The sequence below is a fragment of the Varroa destructor genome, unplaced genomic scaffold (genome assembly GCF_002443255.2).
Source record: "Varroa destructor unplaced genomic scaffold, Vdes_3.0 BEIS01000001.1, whole genome shotgun sequence".
NCBI lineage: Eukaryota > Metazoa > Arthropoda > Arachnida > Mesostigmata > Varroidae > Varroa > Varroa destructor.
The window spans coordinates 76,063,357-76,090,042 of record NW_019211454.1 but is presented as its reverse complement, the minus strand read 5'-3'; the positions used below and the strand labels follow the sequence as shown (position 1 = coordinate 76,090,042).

Genomic DNA, 26,686 nt, shown 5'->3' with positions numbered 1-26,686 from the left:
AATAAATAATAAATTATTTTCTGTCTCTTTCCATGATCTTTTCTTATCTCTCCTCTAACTTATTTATTCTGTTTAGACAAGACTTTTTAGATCTGGTGTTGAACAGCTCGGTTACTTTTTGGGAATTTCCACTATTTTGTCGTTATGAGGTCCGGAAAACACTGTAGGCGCTAAGGAACCTTCCACTGAAGCTCTCACAATGGCAGCTTTAACGACTTTTGCCATGTATAATCTGGTATTCTCTTGAGTAACATTTCTCTATCCATCGGGTCTTTTCTATTGGATAGCTTTTTTTACCCGATGCAGCAGAACCGTATGCAGTATTGTTTTTTTTCTCAAGCACTTCTCCGTTTATAAAATCCTTCTAATCTTACCAAACGGTTCACAATCATTATAAGACAGACATCAAGTTTACATCTAGGCTTAGGCGTACCTTCTATAGGGATTTATTTATCTCTCTGTTTCATATTGGCGTAAAGGTATTACTTTTTGTCATCAATTCTGAACATACATTTGTGTTTGTAACTGCGAGTTTCTCGATATTGAATCGACAGATGATGAAAAGTCATGTCTATTTGTTGTTTTCGCTTGATTTGTAGGGCAGCCAGGCTTTTTCTGTAAATCTTATGAAGTAGTCACGGCTGATAATAGTCACGAGATCGGAGTTCATTTTCTTTACTAAATCATTCATTTTGTTGTCCGCGAAAGCGCCCTCAGAATGTCCTTATTAATTTCCGATAGCTGACCAAAGAAAAGCGCTTTTTCCAGGTTTAGGATTCCATTACAAAATTTAGACAATCATATTCGAGTGGTCCTCTTAGGGGGGCAATTCACATTGTATATTGCATAAATATCCCTAACTGCTTGGGCAGATTTTTGGATTTTAGAAAAAGCAGAATATAGTAGGTATCAAAAATGCGCTTTTTTACCAAAACCATTCAATTTGGGAGTCTAAACGTGAAACGGAATTCTGCTAATCACACAACTACTTCACAGCGGAAAGTGTGCTTTCGAATGGTTTGTGTGATAGAAATAAATAAATAGAGGGAATGTAAAAGCGCAGGCAACCGACGACCAAGCTAACATGTTATGGTCATCGTGTACAATTATATGGATCATTATCAGCAACTGTTATATTTTATTTTCAATCATCAACAATTCAAACTTAGATTTTGTGCGAAAATAGCTTACCTTAGTGGATCCAAGGAATTAGCTAATCAAGCAGACACTGATAACTAACGATCTTTAGACACACTCAAAACTTTTGTGATCCATAACAGGGTAAAAAGAAAACAACATAACGAGGCACAATGTCATGTCCTAGCTTTGGAGAATTTCAAGGCACCCCTCTTTGGTGAATTTTAGAAAGTGGAGTTTACAAATCATTGTTTGAAGTTTAGAGCCAATTATTTTTTTAGCCGATACACCATTTATCTATTTACTAGCAGATTTTTGTGTATATTTATTTGTTTGTCTGCCCGACCCAAAATCATCCCTTAAAGTGGCTGAAGTAGGCTGATCTCCGGTGGACCTTTCCAGTTCCGTTCTGGGAAGAACTGCATGTAAGATTAAGCAAATTGCATGATAGACCTCTCACGATAAGTTAGCTTTCCCATGCTACAAAACGTAATATATATTTCCACAAATTGCTCTTTTTTTTTGCCTATCGAAGATTTTGAAGGGTGAAGACTTAACATGGAGTACTATGTAAGAGCGTCGTTCTTAGTCAGCCGAATGCTCTCGGAGGGCTGATCAAGATGCGATACATATCCTTTTACTTCAAATGGATATTCTAACGTGAAAATGGTCAAAAACTCCGAAGCGTTCGTCTCGCTAAATTGACAGACAGACGAAAATACGTTTTGAGTTCTTCTTTTTTAAACGAACTTAATTCGCGTGCTTATTGGAAGGTGGTAGTGACATGAGAAACATTTTTGTTGAACAATGTTTTTCGAAAATATTTTTTAAAAAAATTTCTGATGGAAATACTAAACAGTGGAAAACATTTTTTCATATAAAGCACTATTTTATCGACGCCAATTCCTTACATTAACGGATAGATCTTAATGAGTTGAGAAAAAATATACTTCCCTATAACTAAATATTTCACCATGAAAAAGGCCAAAAACCCAATGTGGTAGCGTTTATCAGATTTTTTAAAAATGACGAATATCGTGGCGCACACTGAATTAAAAGGAACGCAATATGTGAAGCTGGCCATGGATAAAACTAACAGAGCGGACTTTCCTCAACATACGTGGCTGCCGAAAAGCGGAACGTAGGTGATTGATCATGTCCGTGGCATGATGGTTCACCGGTATGATTTGAACCTGTTAACGAGAATACTAGTGGGGACAAGATGAGGAAAGCGCAGCGAACAATGGTGGGGCGTGCCATTTAGGCCAATAGAAAGCCTAGCACGTCAGCGGCTCTAGTCCCAGCCGGCATTTCTTCGTGGGACGTCAATGCTACGTCAAGAACAGATGATGACTCTAAGAAGCAGGACCGAACGAAGTAAAGGGAGCAACTGCTGCAAAATGGAAAATAAAGTAAGCCGGAACTAAAAAATACATTTCGAAGCCACGTTAAATATTATCAAGAAACTGTCCAAGGGATGAAGCAGGTTCCTTGATAACTCAAATTCTCGCAGGACATGGCGAATTTTAATAATATCTACACAGATTTCTTCTGGCATTGTCATCTGCTATTAGGGAAAGGAGAATGATGCAACCCAGGGCTTGCTGATGTGTGACAGGTTGGATGGCATACCGCCAGAATTAAGGTTCCGACGAAATAGTAACGAAATGGCTCGTTTAACTCATGTGCGGCACGACGAACAGATGGGCCATTGTCGTCTTGGTAGCCTCATAGAGAGCAAACGACTGTGTCAACTTGAAGGGATTGGTTGCGTCATATTGCTGCAAAAGGACGATGTCAGAGTTAGATCAGGTGCTTGTGATCTTACCACATTTGTTGTCGGCTTGATCTGATAGCCAAGCCTACAGTGGGTACAAGGGTTTACAGTAGTAGTTTTGAATGGTGTATATGAGCCTTTTAAGCAAAAAAATATCTCGTCATTTAATAAGAACAACATTGCTTAAACAATTATAATACATGGCATATACGAAAAAAAAAAAACTAGCCGATGTGGGTCGTCAGATCTATCTGCTCGTCTAAATATTCGGTTGGAAAAGTTTTGCTCTCTAAAACCTCCCTTTTTTTAGTTTCCTTTAAGTGTTTTTATAAATAGTTTGGAAGCATGCTTATTGCTTTGTCAACGTGATGTAACAATCTTGTTCTGGGTGCAATTTCATTCTAAAAAAAACTTCTCAGAAATGAATGTTTCAGGTATAAAAAACGTCTATGTATTACGCATTTTATAGCGGCCAAAGCACTGTCGAAGATCTTGATCACCTTCATTGTGCACAGCAATAAGATTCAAAAAGGAGTGCTCAAAAGTGACTTTTAAACTTTGAAAGTGGTATCCAGAACCAAGATCTGACCGACCGCCTACGTTTGACAACGGCTATACGAAAGAGCAAGTTAAGTTTTTTGGGTTTATCCAAAAACGCGGAGCTCGGGTATCTCTTAAATTTCCGGAATCTGACGACAAGTTACGGCTTAACGGTGCACTTCAAAATTTCCCCCAGTACTGAATGTCACGTGGCCACAATGACCGACTCTTGCACAGAGTTATCACCGGTGACGGAAAAAGGTGTGTGTACCAAGGCCAACGAGAAATAGAATCGATGGCTTCAGGAAATAAGCCAAGGCCCAAAGCATGATCAGATTTTTATCCAAAAAGAAATTGCGGTTGATGGGGTTTCAGGAGCCTGATTCACTGGGATCGAACCAGATCGTATATGGGCATATCTGGCCAATAAACGTTCTGTTGGCCTAGTTGCACCGAATCAACCAAGCTATTAGAGAAAAAAATCTGGCAAAGAAGGTTACCTCATCTTGCTTCGTAACAACGAATAACCACACGCCACAAACGTCCTCAAAGCTGCTCCCCTGGATTTCAAATGAGAGATTTCGCTGCATCTCATATTCTCCGGACCTACCGCCATCAGGTCTTTACCAAAACCGTCTATAAGCAAGCGAAACTTAATAGCAAATAAAAGCTGGTTAGACGAGTTCGTTAAAATTAAAGCTGAAAACTGCACGAAAGAATAAATAAATCGGTTGACCAATGGGAACAAGGTGAACAATTACGGAGCATATATAATAACGATTCTGTTTGGTGAACAGGGGGCGGAGACCCCCAGCCACGAAGTGTGACAAGAAAATCGCTCTATATAATAGAATGTGGAGTGAATGTAGATAAAGGGGGAACTAGTAATAGTGGGTTATTAAAAAACAGGTTATATTAAACATCGCCGTAGTCAAAGAGGGCTAGTTAAAGCTCGTTTAGAGAGACCGAATTTGAATTATATCTCAATGTAATACGATTTTTCACTGATATGTTTGACTCCAGACTCAAATAAACTCTGTGCAAATATAGATAATCGCGATCATTATGCATTAGAGAAAACTGATAAATTACATTTATCATTGAATTTATATTTTTTATCTTATAAATCACAATATCCACTAATTGAAATATCGCATATACCGATAAAAGAAACTAGGAAATGATTCAAATGTATTAGTCATAATTATAATAACAGTAATAGTTCAGTAAAAGGACATGATTTTTTAAGCAGAGCTGACAGCGGCCGGCAGGTTTATTGTCAGCAGATATTGACACATCGTACAACATCTCTTTAGGCTCAAAGTACATGTATCTACGATAACACATATAAATATAACCAAATTTTATTAAGCTATGTTGAAGAATACAAGTAGCCGATAAATGGCTGTAAAGACAAAGGATCGTGTCAAGTCAAACGTGTACTAAAAGTAGTATTGTCTGTTTAAGCACATTGCATGTGCTTTTTCAATTTTACTTATTTCAAGTTATTTTTATATTGCGTGAAGCTGTACATTGGTGAGTAATTGTTCGAGGTACTTTGGAGCGGGTGCTGTTTAAGGATGAGTTTTTATTCTGTTTGAGATGTGTTTGGTTGCATGAGGAGTTTGCGGTAAACCCGCTTAATGCTTACAGCCTACTAAATTTCAGTTGACAACTAGTCGTAAAATAATGGCTAGACTTCTCAGCTGTATTGAAATGAGCTGTATAGATGTTTGTACAAATGACCGCCCTAAAAATGTAAAGGGTATAAAAATCGATTTTTTTATTACCATGTTCCGTCAGTGATTTTAGCATTTTCATGACATATCTGGAAGCTTTTTTTCGAGATTGACGAGGGGCTGTCTGAATAAAACCAGGCATTATGAAAAGGTGGGATCGTACGAATGAGGAATAATTCCTTTACATGAATATCCTAACGATGTGCTTGTTAGTTTATATAATACGGCGTAGCCAATATGCTTTTTCCTTAATGTAGTTTCAATATATATGTCCCATTTGTGATTGGCCTTTATGTCGTTCCTAAGTATGAACTTAGACAATCATGGTCATTGATCATTAGGAAGGTAGATGGTCCAACTGAGTAGTACGACCGCATATAATTACTTCTGTATAAATAATACTTAACAAATAATTGCTCATTATTCTTGTATGCCGGAATGACTTCACTTATATTATTGTTCATTACCTAAGGAAGTACGCATTTGAAACCTAAAATAATCTAATTGCTTTACTTAAGTTGAATTTATAGTGTTTTCGTTTTATTTATATTGAGCCAGAACCAGTTTACACTTAGCTTAATGCTAATATTTATAGAGTCAGCGAGCAGCGCAATTTTGATGCCAGCACAGATTTCATGGAAGCGATTTGTAGACGTGTTAAGGAGCATGGGTCCCGTATCGAAACTCTGTATTTCTTATTTGGCATGATGATGATTATTTTATTTTATTATTGCTCTGTTTTGAGGAACACCGTAGGGATCATTGACTATCTAGGAAAGCTACGGCCAACAGTGCCAAAATATCTGGTAGAACAAGCAAACCAGACCCACATTCGTCTAATAGACAACCTGGAAGCGAAAAAGACTCCTCTCATTTCTCAAGAAATATCGAAATAATGATTCAGACCTTCCTAAAGGTTAAGTGTCAAGAAGAGGTAGAAATGCAGAAAGACCGGGATAAAGAATCTTTTAGCAGAAAACTCCGATGACTTTACATATGTGGTGAAGATAATATGCCCAGAGGAAAGTAGCTCCGGAGTGGCAACGAATCATCTTAGGTGTCACTAGAACACCTGCAAAACCCCTCACAGACCCCACAACTTTCCCAATCTTTTCCCTAGACACGGTTGGGAACGCTGTCAAGGCTCTTCCATCGTATTTAAAAGACTAGTGGAGAAAGTGGGAGGGAGGCGCGCTTTCGGTTGCTCAATACGGACGTAGTAGAGGCTGATCCACCAAAACGGTAATTAGCACGGTTTTATCTATAAGAACCCGAAAGGCAGGAGAACAGAGACCAACGGTTATAAGAATTATGTGATTGTCCTACTAGATCTACTTAAGCTTTGGATTCTCTGAAATGGCAGGTGATCATAAATTAAATGGCTAATTCTTGAAAGTATTTTTCTACATTCTCAAAAGCTGCCTCCTTCTTTAGTAAATGCGCCATTAGGCGTGGACAAAATAACTCGCCATTACATGCAGTAGTAGCAATCGAGGGCTCAACTAAGTACCTAGGCGTTACAATTGGTCAAACCTTCAAGAAGGATCTTTGCATTGATAAGGTGGCTAAGCATGCAACAAGAGTGGCGAACAGCACGACAAATTCTTGCCGAGAGCACAGGAACCCGCAAGAAGAAAGCTCTTGGCAACGATGGTTGAACTTGTCGTGATATACGCCTCGTGCACAAGAAAAATTACCGCAATGAGACAGATCAGGAAGTAGGTCAACCTTCTGAAAGTACAAAAAATGCGTTGAACAAAAGATGTGAAAAGTTCCAGATGTAGCTGTTCTGGAAGCTTGAGTGTCAGATTAGTGAGGTTGAGCTACAAGCGATAAAGAGCTGTTGTGTGCACGAGAAAGAGTGGATCATTTTGGCCCCTTTTAAGGTACCTTTATGATATTTTGGTGGTAACAGTTAGACCACTGGACTTTGGTACTAAATATCGAATTGAATCGTCTAAACCAACGGATTTGTGGAAACCTCAGAATTAGAATTCAGAATCATATTAAATTTGAAGGCAAAAGTCTGAGCCTTCGAGTCTCTCACCTTTCATGGAGGCGCTTTCTTCTGTTCGCCTATCACGTTAGCCGTTCTTTTCAGGATTTCCTATCTCTAACACTGGAAATTCATAGCAATAATATTAGCCTCCTACCCTGCATATTAGTGCAAATAGACTTTGTCAATTTTGACTTTCAATTTGCGGCTGGAGAAAATCAAAAACAGGTTGCTAGAATCAATATTATTGCTGAGTTTTTGAGTGAGACCCAGTTGATCTTTATTAAATAATCATTAAAATAAAAAATGCTTCTCTTTTATTCGTTCTTGTTTTAGGGGTCGACGTTGAACTTTTTTCTCATTAGCCGCATGGAAGGCAGTGGCAACGGCTGGTACTTTTGGTTTCTTGCGGACTTCGCTGTTCTTCTGATTACCATGAGGTAGGTCGCTATTCACTGTCTTGTCGACAAGCGTTGAAGCTTACGTTACGTGAGCTGGCAGCTATGACACAGAAAAACTTCCTGATTTTACAAACACTTTGCCGGTATAGAAATAAGGAACTGTTTTATGTTTAACTTTAAAGTAAATAAATTAAGCTGAAGATACTCCTACTATTATAAATAGATGAATCTTCCTCTAATATCTATCTAATATATAATATAATATAGGAACGTGTTCGTGTACCGATTTGCCTTAGCTTTAGATCTGATTTCGCTCTTCGTCGTTTGTCTAACAATATTTTTACAACAGTGACGATTATAACCTAGTTAGTATAAATAGGTTTCGTAGCATGAAATCAACTATTGCATGGGCTTGTTCCAGTGTCTGGGATACAAGCTATTCTTAGCTAAAAACACTTGCTGTCTCTGAGTGTTATCCTTTACTTAAATACAAGAACGTTGTTACAATATATTTGTTCCTGTAACTATTTAGGTTCTGTGCTAAAGGCTAAGATTAATGTGTATGCCGGCGTACATTATGTTTGAGCCGTAAGAAATTCAACCGCACTAGCGACACATTAACATATCAACTGTACATGACAAAATAAGGGAACCTATAGCTCGTTGACGATTTATAAAGATCCATTATACCGTAAATAATCGGTATTCTCATTATAGAATAAGAAATAGTTATGTGCTACATCTGCTTAAACTGCAAGCCTACGTTTGATCCTTTTCGATTCGAACTGTAAGATTTGTGTTTCAAAAACTGTGAGTCTGCATTTTAATTTCATTTTTTTTCTGCGCTGATTTTCAGTAATAATATACAGTCTATCTTAGTTAGTTTTAGCTGTTTAGTTTAATAGTCTTGGCCCATGTTCTGCTTTAATCCAATGTATCTCAATGTAGGCCAACAAAAAAAATTTGCAATTAGCTCGAATGAACACTCACTGTTCATAATCGCTGTGCACTATTTTTATGCAGTGTACGCTGAACAACGTATTAACAAGGGAAAATAGGTTCCTCCTGTTGGTGCTAACGTCTATGAAGAACATATAAATTGTCACCCAGGGCTTTCCCATTAAATACAAAACGTGCATGTAAAAACATTATGGTCTTGATCGAGAAGTGTACTTTGTTCTAAAAATCGTGTTTGACTTGTCCGGTATGAGCATCTCTAGTTTGATTTTTCCTATGAGGTCCAGATTTTGCGAGCCAATACATAATGAAAGTTTTAGGGGCATGTTATTTTGAAGGTGTCTGTGGGGCAGCGGTCAGGGCTGGCGTGAAAAAAACCTATACATTTTGCGCAAACGTCGATTTGAGAGGGCATTATTTTAGTTTAGCCGATATATCTTAAGGATTTAAGATTTTCTATTAGTATACTAATACTTGGAGTTATACTATGGTCCGAGCATATGTGCTGAATGTTAAAAACCGGACCAGCCTACCGAAACGTTTAAAAAATCTCACGTTTTGCTTAATTTTCAATAGTCCTTTTGTGAAACGGGATCAACACATCAACGGCAGTCGACAACACGCACCGTCTCAAAGAACTACTTTTATGGTGTTAATATTAGTGATATGAAAGTTTTTTTTCAATTTTCAGTAGGCAGTCTAATCACGAAGTTAGCGGTATATTACTGGGGAAATAGCTGATAAAAGCGAACGGAGAGGCATCGTTTTGCACGTAGAAATTCTGAAATGTTAGGTAACGCATGATGGGCAAAGTTCCTTGAAATTTTAAATAACTTATTGCGTATTGTTTAATAATAGTAAATAGAAGGTAAACATATAAAGCAAATACAAAGGGATGAAAGTTTTATTCTATGTATACTTGATAGTTAACTTGTTTGTTATTTTAATTTAAGACGAACTTCTTCTGTTCTGTTGTCGCATAAATTCAGAAGAAAGGGGGTTGATATTTGGAAAGAATTGTTATTAGGACTTTTTTTTTTCTATATGTAAACTGAAAATCAAATCTATACGGTAGCGATACATTTCGAGTGGAAAAATAGTTGTCATCATCATTATTTATCAAGCCTAACAAAAATGAGATCTTGCAATGAGCGCAATCATTGGTAGCTATTACTATAGAAGTTACCTAGTTAGCCAGCTGGTAAAAGATGATGTACCTGAATCAAATTTTAAGACTCAGAAATGTAATTAATTCTGTAAGCATGTAAAATGATCGACAAAATACACTTTAAGAAAATCTTGAAAGCATTTAACCAAATCAAAACAAAACGCCAAACAACCGCAGAATGGAATTATCTCTAAATTGACCGTTAAAATAATCGATCAGGTCTAGGTCGTCTGCTCGACCACTAATGATACAACAAACGTACACTCTTGAAGTTGTACTCGTACTAAATATGTGGGCGAATAGAAAGGAGGTAATCGAAAAAAGCGCAGTTGCTTGGCGGTAGCTATGGTAATTTTTTCCTCTGTTTTTTATCGAACCGAGTCCATCAGTCATTTTGTGGCATTCGATATCGACGGATTGCTTAGCGGCCGGCTAACGGCTTCGTTACAATTCCGTCACGTTTATAGCGAACTCTGCATTTGTTAGCACAAATTGCAATCGTATGTTCTCGTCCTTTCAGTGCGGTATTTGTCGCAAGGCGCCAACAAAATCACCGACTTCTCGTCATTGGCAGCATTCAAGGTACAACCTCTGAAAACGTAACTCTAACACGGGTACTCTCACAACAGCCATGTCTGCAGCAACAGGTTAGAAAATTTTGGTTTTTTTCTTTCATCACGGTTAAGCGAAACTCCTTGTCTGGCTTGAATAAGCTAAAAAATTATATGTAGCAGCATTTTTCGACCGCAGGACGACGTCAACAGTTGACCTGTTGTTACCCCATCCAAATATTTTATCAGTCTTGTTATTTTGCTATAGTTATGTGACCACACTTTTCTAAGATTAAAGAATTTCAACTTGTAGTTCTCCCAAACTAATCTACCCTACGGCAGCACTATAAGGTATACTATGCTGCTACAGTTATCATGTTCTTCTAAGATCACTCTCTTGGTTGCCTGATACCATTATGCTATCACCTTAATTTAGCTAGTTGATTGCTTTATTAGAATAAATTTATCATTTTCTGTCAGTGATCCTGTTGATTTGATTGCATGACCCTGTTCTCGTATTTACTGCTCTGTTACTTAGACTTACTCTCTGTTACAAGAAGAACTTTTGCACTAACTTAATTACCCTCTCTGTTTCGAATTTTACGTCCGGTATCACCGTTACACACTTCAACGAAATGTCCCCGCAGGTTGGTTACGTCGTTGTTGCTATTACTATTAGCTAATCCATCCTTTAAAAGTAATTGGCAGTTCCGCTACGTACATTTTGTTGCTTCAATATATATTATAAAGCACAGCGATGGTTTCATTCTAAGATTTCTACCATGTAAAAACAGCTTTAAACGTGTCGGTGTCATTATAAGAAATTTCAGTACGATGCGGTAAGCCCTATTCACCAGCTTTAAAATTGTAAGAGGCGTTTTAGGCCCATGATGCTATAATATATACAGATAAAAAAAAGATGCGACTTTTTCTTTGTAGTATTTTTATTAACCGTTTTTCGTAATTGTCGCAATCATTCCTCAATATAGCCTACTTTAGGTCACGTTAAATTGATTCAGTAGAAACTGATTAAATTGAATAAAGAAGTTGATTAGAGTTGAAGTTATGATGCACTAACTTCGACATTTAAATGCTCAACACTTGGAATTTTTAAAACTCCTGAAAAGAAAAGGCCGTTCCTGCAAGGGACAAGCAAAACAGAAAAAAAACTACAAAACAGGCAACTCATAAGCAAGATCCAATAAATTCAAAAACGAACTTGGGTTAATCTATCCGAGTGCAAAGCATGGGCCATACGAGGCGCCACTTCTAATTTTGATGATATACGATATCTTATGGCATTGTAAAGTTAAAAACTTTCTATAAATTCGGCAAATCAACAAATTCATACAAATGTTTAAGCAATCAAAAAATCGAACAAGCAGTACTCATAATTATAAAGATGAAAACTGTTTGGACTTTATTGCGAGAAGGGTTTTTCAAAATACCAATATGCCGTTCCGATATGAAAATGGCCGCGGCAATGAAAGAAAAATAGCCGAAAATTACACATACTTCAATGAAGTAAAACAGATAACATGTAACACACAATATGCCATAAAGGTCTTATCAACAATTAAGTCTTTATTGAGACTAATTTTTGGTAGGCAACCGCAAGACACGATTCGCCAAAATATTTTAATGCAAAAATAAAGAACGAGAAACAAGGTGTAGAAAAGAGAAAAAAAAAACATAAGAAAGAAATAAAAAAAAGAAGGTTAAAAAACGTATAAAAACGTGTCGCCATAGTCTTCATGTTATTTAAAGAAAACGTTTTTCGTCACTGGAAAAGACAAAAGAACTGTACATAAAGACGACTTACATGTAGTAACAATAGTTCTGCTTAGGTCCTCTGTTCTCTTTATGTTACGTTAAAATAACCCTGCCAGTAGTTACATACGAGCTTACTGCAACCTCGAAGGGGCTCTTCACGGCCAGCCTCAAGAACATTTTTTAATTTGTTTATTTTTTTAAATTAATGAATTAATTTAACTTTAAAAGTAGTCCTGGATCTGTTCAAACTGTTGTGATACGGCTTTAATAAGTTTAAATCTTTAAGGAAGGATATTTAAAATAATGTTTTCCCATGAAATGACGTAGACTCGGAAATAGACAACCATGGAACTTTTGCTTTAGTGAAAAGCGTTGGAAAGCATAACCATAAGGTTCCGGGTCTAATAATTTAAGAAAGTATGTCCCTTTGCCGCACGAACAACACCATCGAAGCTGTCTGGTTAGTTAATTTTAGCCTACTGCAAAGTTTTAAAAAACGGATGTCATCGAGAGAAGAGAATTAAAGTGAGGGAACAGAAAAAACAAGATGCACCTAAGGTTGAACTATATCATCATGTGTATGCATTTCACGCAAAAAGGCTTATATCTTTAAACCGAAAATAAGAAAATAAAACAATATTGACGTAACTCAGTTTTCTTTTCAAAGAAGTCATGGTGGTATTTTCTGCTGAGCTTAAGCCGTTACTATTTCTATTATAGCAGTATTTATCAGAACAGAATCATTTTACACGGTGAGCCTCTTCCCGTTTTCTAAACATACAGTCAGATTTTTCAGGACATAGATTTCAGTTCTCATTATCCTTAGTATTTTACTATATCTTAAGCATATGGTTATGAAGTTGATTTCTGTATAAAGGGACTAATTTTTTAAGTTAATTAATGGACAGGTAGCTTCTAAAATTCTATTGGTGTCCTGACAATCAACTTCCAATAAACAGATAAACACAAGCTTTTTGGTGTGGAAACATTATGAAATTCGTGTACAAATATATGAAAAATTAGTACAGGCTGTGGCAGATAGTGCAGCTTTTCGAGCACAGTGTACCGCTTTCCTCGTATCTATAAGATAGCCATTTTAGATAGTTTGTGCTTAAAATTGAGTTATACAAATGGACCAAAGAAACTGATTAATAACTGAGATCTTATGTAGCAAGCACGTGCCTATTGAGTAATTCGAAGAGACACATACTCAGTAATCAGTCACATTAGTAATTAGACATCAAATAGGTTATCCCATATATGATAAACTTTCGTCAACATGAAAGAAACGTCTATGTTATTAACTGAGAACATACGACATGTATTCATTGTTGCCTATTTCTAAGTATCCCGTCCACCAATAGGTCTTATAGTAAAAAAATTAAACAAATGACAGCAATTTGCGCTTTGGTCTAAAAAAATAATACCAAGCATGGGTGTCTTCTCTAGCCGGGAGTACTATTATTGCTTGTAAAATGAAATATTAAGGGAAATTTTAGTTATCAGTAGGCAAATATAATTCGATTTTGAAGGTCTTTTACATCTGGTTTTTTTTTGGGATGCGTACGATGTGGTCTTGTTTAACTTCAACGCTGGAGGAATTTTCTGACCTATTGCTATCTGTTAAACCTCATCGTTTGAGAAGAGGCTGATGCTTTGCAAAGGTCAGATAGTAGCAGATATTTCCTATATTTGGGTGCTTGTCGTGTTCGCAAGAGCTGACATTCAGTGGCTACCCTTATATCTAAACCTCAGGGCACTCCACACGCTTAAAGCAATGTTAACAATAGTAATCACTTGCCATGGTTTCGCAAAGAGTGCATATGATTACTGAGATATGAAAGTTCGAAAACACCTTCTATACGAACGTTGCCATAACAACAGAAACTTTACCGTTTGTTGAGGTAACCTTATATTTTATTTCTACAGGGCCGCATGGTGCCTAATAATCCATATGCATTATAGCCAAGGAACGGAGTGTCTTCTGTGTGGTAAACACCGCGGTTAGTAATCGATCTTAATTCGCTTTGTTAATACTCGACAAAACAAAACTGGAGAATGGCTACAAGAGCTTAATCAGGCCATGAAAGAACGCAAACGAGCTTCTCCTGGATGATTTTAGAATGGAACCTTTTTGGATAGAATTTAATAATGTCCACGTCAGTGCGTTCCGCTAACCTGTGAGTGCTCTAAGGGTAACCTCGTGGGCTGCGTTCATCGTTGTGACCGGAGATTAGGTAGAAGGTAGCAACACTCGTTTTGTAAGGCAGGCTGAATGCATTGTTTGCTCTTTTTGTAACAGAAGGGGACACGCTAAAATGGAATCTCTGCAGTCACGAGCTCTAAATATCCAATCCAAATTAGCTAGATTATTCGTTTTTAAGGACTATGTTTTATAATTAATGTAAAATTGAAAGATTCACAGCTGAAACGGTCAGCCGAAGCCTCAGTATTCAAGATCGGATGTGAAGAAAACTATTTTTCAAGACCCAAAATTACGCCTTGTTATGATAAAGTAGACGAGTAAGGCCTTGAAAGAATAAACGTCTATATATATATATATATATATATATATATATATATATATATGATTAATTACTGATGGCTAGTTAACGATCAGACTTCGTCGTTGCTACAGATTTGCTGATCCTTCAGTAGGATCGCGAAATGCAAGAGGAAAATTTCACCTCGTTTGCAAGGGTTTGCAGATGCAAGAGCCCTTGACTCTGACGGCAGCCGGTCGGCGAAGTTGCTGAAAGGAATTCCGGACCTGGGGGCGGACCGCAACGGTGACGCGCCGTCACGTTCATACGATGCGATACTCCAGAGCGAGATTATCAACCACGGCCTTGACTTTGAACAGATTAGAACGCACCAACTAGCAAGTCCATGCTGGGCACTAGTGGTGACGATGGTTAAGATAGATGGCAAGTTTGTTCTGCCATGAAAAAACAAAGAGGTAACCGAATTCCTATAATGTAGGGCCCCACATAACCATTCTGGGCCGCAAGAATTCTGACTGGTTTTTTCACGATTGGCATAACCAGTGGTGTTCGTTAGTTGCGGCCAGGGTTACCCGGGTTCGACGACCGTACACTGATACAGGCCCCGCGGCTTTCGAACGAAGAGTATGAAGGAGCGCTGGGAGTATAGTTCGCTTTTACAGTCTGTCAAAGAACTAAATTGAGCCATGGGTATCGGCTGCCCAGACACCCGGCAATGATTCCGGCGATTGTCTTCACGGCAAACACTAGGGCAAACAAGGCCCTGCGGACAGCTTCATAGTTATTCTTCATAGTTATTTTATAGGGTCGAGGCCATATTTTCTAATGAGCTTCTAGAGTTGCGGTCAGTTTAATCGCTCGCTCTCAGTACCCATGTATCGGAAGTCGGCCCACGTCCGACTCGTCAAACAACAAAAGCATGACAACACCGCCTTGACGCCAGTCGCGTCGACCTGGAGAATCTGTCGTCTTACGTTGCTCTCCCGAACAGTTTGACACGTCTCTAAACCTGCTGGCAAATTTAAGCTTACATAGAGAATCGCTGGCAAATTTGGTGAAATTTGATGATCTAGATGAAGCGTCGAGAAGCGTTCTAACGAGGCGAAAGGCTGCGGTTTACAAGTTACATACATGTTACATACAAGTTTATACATACATACAAAATTTCCATTGTGTGTATCGCATTGGAAAAAGATTTTACATGTGCACATGCATATACTCAGGTTATGAGTCCTCATCCTCCAGAACCTCCAGAGCTGGTAGTTTCATAACAGCCATGCCGCTGCAAGGTTCCTGCATTATATTGTCGCATGGTGGTCGGTGGTAACCGCCGTGTTCTATGAGGGTTTCTACTCTTCTCAAGTTTCAAGAGTATTTACTGTTAGGAGCATGCTGTTGAGTAGTTTTGTGATAGAACATTTTTTTGCAATAGAAGTAGAACATTTTTCGCGTTCTAACGGCTTTATCCAAAATGCTTTGTAGCTTCGTTACTGATAACTGCTGGCAGCTTTTGTAAGTAGCGTCCTATTGAGCTGAGTAACATTGTTTTTTAACGGTTTGCGTGATCTAGGCATTTTGGAAGATGATATATCATCTTCTCGAAGGACTTGAAGGGTGATTTTAAGTATTTTAAAAATATCTCATTAGTGTTTAAGCAGTTTGCTATTGACACGATATCAGAAGGTTCGTTTGCATCACATAAGAGTAGAACAGAGATTCCTTGGCTTCATTTTCATCATTTCATTCAGGAATCCGTTCTGTTTGCGAAAGATTGAAATCACCCAAGTATTTACATTTGTTTGCTTAAATTATCTTCAACTTTTACATCCTTTTTTTTTACATTAATTGCTTGGTATATTTCTCACATCGTATGAGTTATACACGCTGGGGTCAAATACATACAGATGGAAAAATTAATTTATAATTGTTGTTTTACGTACAGTATCTTATAGACGAGAGTAACTTCAGTCAATTATTGCCAACTGGTATTTTTTATGTGCAAAAAAGTTATGTTAGTTTGTAATGTTGTGCGTCTTGGAACACTGTGCATATTGAAGCGGATCCCTGTTACGACAAACAACCTAACAAAGTATATCCGAATATACACGTATCCCAATTGAAATCGATTTTTTTACATGTTGTCTTTCTTCTTTGAACTTCCAGAATTCTATACTGGCTGCTGGAACGAACGGGAGCGCATGTCAGCGTTGGATGGGAAACTTCCCTCTGTCATATATTTCATGGCTAATGTACTCTGGCTTACTAGCATCCAAGGTTGTTCTGCTCATTCAGATGGACATTGCGGTAAACATACCAAATGAAGCATGGTTAGTACAAACACTGTAACTTATATTAAATTTATGAAGAAATCTTTGCGATTTGTCCTTTGTTAATGCCCGAATGCTATATACACTTGATTACCATTGAGAGCTTTTGCTCTACAAGCTATCTCTGCAGATCGTTTTGTACGAGCTACAAAATTACGCTCTATGCCGGACTGCATGCGCTATTTTTTAAGTAGATCTGAATTGATACAACTCATTCGGAAAGAGCTGAAAATAAGAATTGGCCAACAAATAATGTACAGGAGCGAAAGTGCGAAAAAATACATTAAAGACAATACGCACTAAATATAAAAAGCATGAAATTCAGGGTAGTCAAGTACAACTTTTCCAAATTGTAGTCTGTAGAAATAAGGTCTAACAAATATGGTATCAGAGAGCCTTCAGTGGTTGACTCTATCCACTAATCTTAGGTGCTTAAGGAAAAAACACTTCAGTCCTGATCGACAAGGCAGGAATTATAAAGCTGCAATGGAAGGTATTTGCACTAGAACACCAAACGGACACCTTAAGCTTTTGTGGCTTTTCATTTATTCTAGTGCGACGTTTTGCCGATTCGGTTGCACTCTTTTTTTTAATATGATCGCCTGTGATTATCGTAGGAGATCCATTTTTTTCACAATTGACGATTTAGTGGAGCGTGGAAGTAAAGCGAAGCAAGAGTCTCTAAATTTTTTTATTTTGATCCAGTTCCAATCATGCAACATCTACTTGTTGTATTGTACATTCACAATTTAACCGCAATAAATAAATATGGTGTCTCTGTATACACCAGACCTGAATCCTAACACTAAGATAGAGTGACTTCCATTGCACGCTAAAGTGGTTCGTCTTTGCCTTCGTAGAAGGTTTTCCAGGAGACAAAATTTAGAGTTAAAATTTTCTTCCAGGGTTTTTTGAACTAATGGTCCACGATGCTTTTGTACAATAATATAGAAGATAATTCAGCAAGGTATATGGGAAGATCTCTACCCCTGTAGTTTCGAAATAAATTCATACTCACAAATCATTCTAGTTTCTATAGCTCATAGTAACTCACTAAAATCCCAAGTGACAATGTTAGAGTGAAAGATCTCATATTCCACAGTACTAGAATCTCGAAAATAAAAACACGTTGCGAGAAGTCATACCCCTTTTAAAATGCGGCGGATCTTTTAAATACGTTTTAGCATCTTAGATCAATCAAAGCTTCTCGCATTAATTCTGCACGCTTTATTGCTACAATCCTTTGTGTGCTACTCAATCAATGTTCCTTTTTCTTTTTTTTTTTTTGGAAATCTGTGTCAGTCGATTTCATAGTTCTTTTCTCTGTATTCTATTCAGTTTCAGATTTGCTCCTGTCTGTCTTATAATTTTACATTTCGATACGATGAACTCAAGATACTTTTGTAATTTGGAAAAATATATAAGAAAATTGAGTCGTACAAAATGATATAAATTAACAATAGGTTTATATAATAATATAATTCTTATAATAAATAATATTAAAACCAGATAATTTGTTTATCTGATTTTATTTATTTTTTATTTTCTATGTATTATTTTATTTATTAATATTTATTATATCTAGCTTTAAATAGAACCATTTGCGTCATGAGTTCATCCCTACTAAGGTGGGTGTAATACTATGGACTAAGATCATTGCTTTTGCGATTTATGATCCTCTCCAATTTTGCAAACAACCTGCGCATTCTCTCATCATAGAATTGTGATTTTTCAAGTCATGCTTATGAAAGAAACAAAATAAGCATAAACTTATCCTCCAACCGCAAAACAATATAATACCTGTAGCAGAAGTCGTCTTATTTCGCTGATTCTCGGAGGCCTACAGGATTTCAAACACAATGCACTCATAGTTAAACAGGCAGCTTTCCGTCGAAAATTTTTCATCACCGACATCTACCAGTAGACAGCCACAGGTAGTACTACTACATAATTTGTTGTGAACACATTTGTATGGCTATCTTTTTTTCCTCTACCAGCTGACTCTCTAACATCTACAGGTATTTTTTCCATTGTGTGGTAAACGCCTTAGTCAGAAGGTATGTCTTTGTCAGCATTCTGAAAGTGTTCAGAGCTTTTCGAGGGGAGACTGTAAACATTAAGTGAAGACTGTCTTAAATTCAGAAAAACGATATAAGAGAAGTGGAAAAGTTTTCTCTCTCCAAAATTTATTTCTACACTTAACATCTGCTGCACTGCATCATGACAGTTTTTACTCAAATGCTGACGTGTGAAGTTCTCGTGTACGTCGTACAAGGTAGGCATGTTGATAGTCTTGTCTAACTGCTTCGTGCTACTGTAAACTTCATACACAGATTATTACTGACCAATATTATGGTTTTGACCAACGTTGTGCGGAAGTAAGTTATTAAAAAACACTGAAAAATAGAAGACGTCGTGCAAGTTAGGAAGTGAATTTAACATTTCGGCATCACGTCAATATAGAGGCGCATGATCTACGCAATACACAAAAAAATAATAGTTGAAGTTATTGCAATTGAGACGTAAAATGACGCTGATTACCTGATCGGGTGCGCAAACAGGCCTAGAAATAACTCTGTGAGGATCAGACTAAATTTTCAGCAGGCTTCACCGTGGCAAGTGTGTGCAAGGAATGTCACCAAGTATTCAGAAGAAGAAATTCCCTGAAGTAAAAGAGGTGAAGGAACTTTACGGAATCGCTCTGTATTGAAAGTGCTGTTTGTCCTAAGGATACCTAAACAGTGGGTATGTAACTCTGATAGACTCGGAAAGGGGAGACTGAGAGTCAACGCGACGGAAAATGTCTTCCTGGCTTGCAGTACAGCCAAGCCAGCATACACGCATATTTTATCAGATAAAGCCAATATTGATTTGAATAGAGAGGCACTACGACATTCTATTGACGACGGCGGAATGAAAAAAAGGCGCCTAATAAGGCAGGTACGGAAAGAGCTCGACAAAGCTTTCTAAGAACTAGAAAACCGTATGTTTGTTCGCGATAGGAAAAGTTCCAAACAACATGGGGAACATAAAAAATCACTAAAAAAGCCTAACCGAATTGCGGATATTTTGATAAAAAAGAGAAAAGCGGACCAAGATAGGGAAACAGGAAGTCAGAGAGAACATATAGCAACGTTCTGTCGTGGATGTCCTAAGGTTATCGATAAGAAAGAAAAATTAGAGAAACAGATTTAAGATTTATTATGAAAGTGAAATCTACATGCGATGAGGCGATTGCATCTCGGGTTAAGGAATGGCCAGGTGAGGAATATATGAGAACAGACATAACACGCAGGTAAAGCCTTACAGAAGACAGTGAAGCTGGTTCTGACCGCTGAAGGATGTAATAGGGATGAAAGGCGGCTAGGGCTCTTTAAAACAAAGCTGTCGGGCATGTTAAATTCAAGACCCTTACAATCCTTTTAATAGGAGAAATGTGGTCGCCATGAACAAGTCCCAATACACGGCACTGAATCTAACGCCAATCAAGATGTTTTCATATTTGTTGTTGTCACTAAGGTCTTTGGAAGCCGAAACTAGCGTCACCGATGCGGTCCCCGAATTCTATAGGAAAGTTAATTGACCCTAAGTAGCAGATATAATTTTTGCAGGGGACCGTACTAGGCATCCGCTTGCCTGCCAAGGTAGCTCATATTGAAGGTAGAATTTTCGTAGAATCTCTCCTTGGAAATTACCCACTTCTGTAATATGCATAGGAGACGGCAGAAGCGTTGATCAAGTTAAAGAAAAAAGGGAGGCAGAACTGTAGGACTGGCTTATATGCAAATACGTCACAAAACATTAAGCAGACCTTAAACTAGGGCTGCCAGAAGGTCAAGGCTGCCAGAAAAAAGGGTTCTATAGAGCAAAAACAGATCTCCTGCATGAAGTAAAAAACGTTTCTAACACTTACCCGGGATACCGGCGCTAAGGCTAATGTGGGCGCTTGAACCGAAGGGAGCTCATTGACTTCATTACAATTTAAAAACGTACAGAGGGGTCCAGATCAGGGAGAGCGGTGGCTCGGACCGCACTGAACAGGCGTTCAACACGCTAGCGAGGTGGCGAGTATGCGAATGTATAATAGTTGCATATCTCCAGTTAATTGATGGCGGTGAAAAACTCATCTTTCACGGAAAGGCAAAGGAGGCTTACATAGAACTGACAGTTTGTATGGGCCAGACAAACTAAAAGGATGGCAAGGCGCTGATGATCTAGAGAGCTTAAGCGATCACAGGAACTTGATAGATGCGGTTAAAGTGAGAGACGCAGCGAGTTCAAGCGAAGCTCTTATTGAATAGGAGGTGACAGTCAGCCCAGAGACGTTGTGGAAATGCTGGCGACCACTTGCAAGACCATGAAGACTTCAGCACATCCAATGATCATAAGGTGTAGGCCCAAGTACTGGTTGTCAAAAAATATCGCGGAAGTTAGGAAAGCCTGTAACATTTTGTAACAGGGTAGGAGGAAAAGCTTCAGTGGAGTCTAGAGGACATTCAGTGAGCTTTAAGAAGCAAGAACCAGCTTGTGAAAAGAAGTTGAGCGGAGTAAGGAGAAGCGTGCACTTGGAGCACTCATCATGAAAAGACTTACAAGTGAAATGGTGGAAAAAAAGAGCATTTGCAGAGCTTTCGTCAACTACGTTAATCCTCTGACCACATATATTTTCGAGTGTACCTTTATGGAATAGAAAAATACACAGGTATAATTCATCACATCTAAGGTGATGAGATCCAAGGTGAGACGGTGTTACTCACGTCCTGAAGCACTGCACATTCGTCAAGAAGAAAAGGGAAAGAGCTAAAAAAAAAAACTAACTCCCATGTAGAACCGACACTCTGGTGAATTATATGCTTGAGAATGAAGAGAGCTGGATTGCAGTATCCGAGTGCGTGAATAAGGTTATAAGGTTCAAGGAAGAACAGGAGTTAGCAAGGCAGTGACGGACAGCAAAACATCTAGTCGTCTTAAGCTGAATGAAAAAGTGGGTTCTTTGTAAAGGTCAAAGTAGTAGGTAGTATTATAGCAAGTACTGGCTCAGTACCAAAAAAAGAAATGTGAGAATTTAATGGCTTGTACACTTACGAAATGCTGGCTAAAATCTTACATTACTAGTGGAAATACCTAGATGTGAGATCCTGCGTCTGTAAACGATGCATTAACCCCTCAAAATAACGTAATATTGTAGGAATTTAGAGATTATATTGGGCATCCCCTACAAGTATTGCATCCGCTCTATATTACTTAAATTTTGGTGTGTTCTTTTACTTTAACAGATGTCAAACGAAGATTCCCCAAACTTCGATAAGGCGTATTCGTAAACTGTATAAAAGACTTGCTTCATCTTTTACATAAAGGTACACGCTAAAGCAGTCAGATTAGGTCAAATATTAGCGGGCTCTTTGTTCTGGGAAGCACGCATTAATGCGCTATTTTTGGTACTAAAAGAAAGCCAGTTGTTTGGAAAAGAGAGCAACAAATTCGTCACTGGGTCGTTTTCGAAATTGCAACAAAGACCAGCTATTACCGTATGGGTTTGCGCTGGACAAAGTGTTCACGAGACAATAAACTCTTTAGGTTGTCCCAAATCGACGGTATACCACGTCAAAAATGAGTATGCGTCTGTAGAAGAATCAGGCTCTAGCATAGCAGAACAAAAATGACAGAGAAAAAAACAGTGCGCACCTTCCAGTTAATCAATATCGTCCAAAAGTGTATTTCGTTACGAAAACGTTTGATGTAAATATATGTGATGAAGAAGAGATTCGCAAAGTAGCAAAGAAAACAGTCGTATAAGCCTGTAGAATTTTATCGAATTATCCGTTTTTGTTATAATAGGGTCTAAGAAATAACGTACAAGAAAGATACCACTTCCTGTATATACACATAAATTGGGTTGTCGAAAAGATATTGGCCATTTAGAATTAGAAATTGAAGAAAATGTTTATATTTTAAAAATATATTACACTTCTGATTTTTTGGTAATACAATAATTTCATCACTGTAAATTTTCTATGGCTTCTGCGCGAATTTGCGAAATTGAAATTCTGTGGCTTCTGCAAAATAGTCAAAGCAATTGTTGTATCCCTTTATCAACTAACTACTAAATTAAGGCAGAGTCGCACAGACCGAAGCAGATACTGCCGGAAAACGCTGTGAAAGCATTAGAATTTCCTATTTAAGTTCTCTGAATTGAAAGGTTAGAGGTATATGCAGTGTGTAGTTATTATGGTGGAAAACGATGCCCATTTTTTTTTTTTTTTTTACTAGTACCGGTTGATTTTTTTCAAGCGCTCTTGTAATTAGTTTAATTGTTGACAGCAGAGGTTTGAATCAATTATTTTGTCAGACGGTACCGGCTCATAATGCACGATTCCCTTCAGAATTCACCAATGACATAGTATCACCTTCTCTGACGTTAACCCGGGTTTTGCCACGGATTGTGGAGCACTTTTATTCTTTAACTTGGACAGGATAATTGTATGTGAGGTATAACCAATGATCAACCGCTTTAATAAATAGCATAATATTCATTACTTTCTGTAGAATTTCTTGCGCATGGAAATACGATCAAGTTATGTCTGTTAATTCATGTAGCATCCAAACATAGATCTTTTTTTCTTTATAGCCAGCTTTCTTCAAATAGTCTTATTCAGACTTCGTAATTGGTTAACCACTACGAGGAATATATTTCACATTAAAGTTTCCAGAAAAAAAAGCGACAGAACGATTTTTGCTCGTTTCTTTAGATAACGCATGTGTACTATAAACAACACAATGCTTTTATGGGTATGTGCAACATTTTTGCCCTTATTGTAATACAATACAGGAATTTTTCTCAGAAATTAACTTTTTCCAAGATGCTCTACCTTAAGCCTCAATATAGCACATCTACCACTGCCGAAGCTTAGTTTTCCAATTACTTTCAAAGAAAAGTAAAATGAAATAAACATGAGAGCAAAAATTAGGTAGAGGTTTCAAAACGGTCAAGAGACTCTTGCCTTTCAATATGTTCGTCGTCACAGATATGACATCGTACACTATATCACGCCATACCATATTGAGGAATGTCATTTTAGGTAAAATTAGAGGCCACATTGAATTTCAGATGTATGTATATTTATTAAATGAACAAATTCAAGTTTTGTTGACCTGTTTGTTTTCGGTTAGTAATGCTCGACTTTTCCAAGCATCGGTTTATAGGCATTAACTCTTATATATATAATGTGCTTATTTCTATTCTAGTTATGTGGTATTATTTATTTGTGCGCTATCATAGCAAGTTATTCAATGAAATGTACGAAGTTTTGAAAACTTTTACGTTGATAAGCAGGGTCATCACTCTTTTTCCCATTCATTTTCGGACGGTGAGTTTTTACTCTAAAAATTAATTTTTAGCACATTTCCTTGAACCGTTTCATAAGTTGTCAAGTGTTATTGTCGTCCTCGGTAACTAAACACAAACTTTTTTTCCTATAGGGAGGGACGTAAACCCCATAAGGTAGACCTCTTCATTTTAAGCGACAATGTTTTCATACCTTTTCGATAGTTACATTTGTTACATTTTCCCGTGCGTAAACAGATATAAGCAGCAACTCTCCATACCAAAATATTTGTACATATTACTTATTAAATTATTATTATTTTTAATAAACATTTAGCCGTTATACTAGCATACCAAATAAATCATATTGCAATAATTTCTGTGAAATTATGGCAAATTCTTATAGAAGATTCCATTCTATTGAATATTATATAAGGCATTTTTGAAATTTCGAAAGATATTCTAATTTTTTCTTGCTTTGAAAATTTGAAAGAGATCTCTTGGAACCACTTATCACATGCTAATTCAAGAACATTGAAAAATTGATCCAAAAAAAAGTATACGTACCCGTGGAAATTACGATATCTTCTTCGCTACGTATGGCGAATTACCAAGAGAGGCAATAGTGAAAATTTTATGTTGCATACACTTTTCTATTAAGAATACGAAAAGCGGTGGCAAAAATCGTATCGGTTGAAAAATAACAACGGAATAGAATATAAAGTTCTAACACTGTTACTATTAAGATTAGATGTATCAAATAGTAACTTTCTGAAAATGTTTCGAATTGTTCATTGTTTTTAAGGTATGGATCACAGTTTTTAACATTGGTGATCGGCTGCGCTGCGCTTGTATTCGCACTTTTGGTGGATGCACACGCCCCAGCTGATTCCCAACAGCAGACCTTCATCGTCTTCGTCACCGCATGTACGTATCATATTAATGCAGCGTACACGAAAATCGTAAAGAAGCTTAAAGCTGGTACAAACAAATGGTCTTACAATTAGCTTACATTACGCCAAAGAGTAGATTTACAGCTACCAGGTAATTTTCGAAGACGAACAGATTGGAATTATAAAACAATCGCTGTAGGAGCTGCTGAGAAAGATCGCGTACTCTACGGCAATGATCAACCGTAGTGAATGTAATAGTACTCATGAATAGAAAGCTGTTCACACAACTCGCTGATACACCGACCACTTAAAGCTTTCCTAGACCTTATTTCTAATGATACTGACAATTTGATCACGAGTATTGATGAGCATCTAGCATCATGCAGTGTTTAAGTTTTATACAAGCCGATTGTAAAGCAACCACCCTTGATTTGGTGCTCATGGACTGGCAATAGCTATTTTTCCACTGAAACTCTACTTTTAGAAGTGATTCCAGGTATTTTCGAAGATTGTTGTTGCTTTATTCCGCATTGCTATGTTTAGGCCTATTTTATCGATTGGTAAACTGGGGCTGCAATTCCTTTAACTTTAAAAAAAGAATAGAGAAAACAAAATCTTTGTTCAAACGCAAGCAAGCGCCTAAACGTGCTAGATAGGATAGTCCTCCTTGATCCACAATGAATTTGTCGAAGACACTCCGAAAGTCGTTACACTATTAACATACTTTAAAAACCTGTACATGAAACTAAAAGGCCATCACATTCTCCTTAAGAACATCGCATTTCTACGCATAAAGGTCACTTAATAACACTTGAATCCGTTTGGTCAAGGTGGCTGACTCTTTCTGATCGAGCTACCAAATCCTTGGGGGTTCCTCGAGGCTTGTCTCAAGGCCTTGTTTTGTATGCAGTATTCGTACAGTGGCGCGTCGCCAAAAACTAGGCATTACCTGAAGAGGCACTTTTATCACGTTAGGTATAAGGATTCAGGAATAGAGAGGACACAAAATAAATGGAAAAGGCCATTAACGGCATTTCGTTTTAGTATATGGCAGATCGAAGGGAAAGATAAGATCCCGAATTACGTTGTGCCAAAAAATGCTTTATTGTTACACGTTAGCACGATATCCCATTTACGTTAACAGGCTATTAAGGAAGCAGTTCACAATAATTCTGTGGTTCCTTTGTTATATCAGAATATATACTTCATATCCCTGTATAGATGCACCTTTTATCAATTTTGTTTCGACGTGTGCAGAATAAGATTGTATAAAATGCCTCTCAACGCCGCAATATTTTCGGAATATAAACAAGTTTTCCTTTTAGCGTTGCTGAACTTCAACGTAGTCCCAACTACTAGAGTACTCCATAGTCTCGTTTGAAAAAGTAAACTTGGTAATTTTAATTGAGTCTAACAAAATCATTCGAGAAATTACTCTTCAATTCAGCCATTCGAGGTGGCGGCTACCTGTATGTTATGTTTTAGGCTGGCTGCTTTATAAATAAATAAAAGTCCCCAATCCTATTATTCCATTTTTATACGTAAAAGCGCTTATTGCGTTGTGTGGTCAAACAATCTCAATTTTTTTTTTGATCACTC

General features: G+C 37.5%; 1 protein-coding gene and 1 long non-coding RNA gene across 22 annotated transcripts in view; one reads left to right on the top strand and one right to left on the bottom strand.

The window, feature by feature from the left end:
* The window catches only part of LOC111252518 (uncharacterized), a 63,922-nt gene that overhangs the window by 14,230 nt on the left and 23,006 nt on the right, over positions 1-26,686 (top strand). For all 13 annotated transcript variants that reach the window (XM_086982902.1, XM_086982903.1, XM_086982895.1 and 10 more), the window contains 4 exons: positions 7,526-7,629; positions 10,236-10,362; positions 16,707-16,870; positions 25,000-25,121. In XM_086982902.1, coding sequence (XP_086839028.1) covers positions 7,526-7,629; positions 10,236-10,362; positions 16,707-16,870; positions 25,000-25,121 — 517 coding nt within the window. The remainder of the gene's footprint in view (positions 1-7,525; positions 7,630-10,235; positions 10,363-16,706; positions 16,871-24,999; positions 25,122-26,686) is intronic.
* On the bottom strand, positions 406-25,073 carry LOC147759109 (uncharacterized). Of its 9 annotated transcripts, XR_015323264.1 has the most exons (5): positions 24,762-25,003; positions 19,412-19,533; positions 7,241-7,312; positions 3,955-4,106; positions 406-2,918 (listed from the first exon to the last, which is right to left on the bottom strand). It is a non-coding gene; the product is annotated as an uncharacterized LOC147759109 (long non-coding RNA). The 9 variants fall into 9 exon arrangements; XR_015323265.1 differs by lacking the exon at positions 7,241-7,312; XR_015323277.1 differs by lacking the exons at positions 406-2,918; positions 3,955-4,106; positions 7,241-7,312 and adding exons at positions 7,423-7,690; positions 18,671-18,710.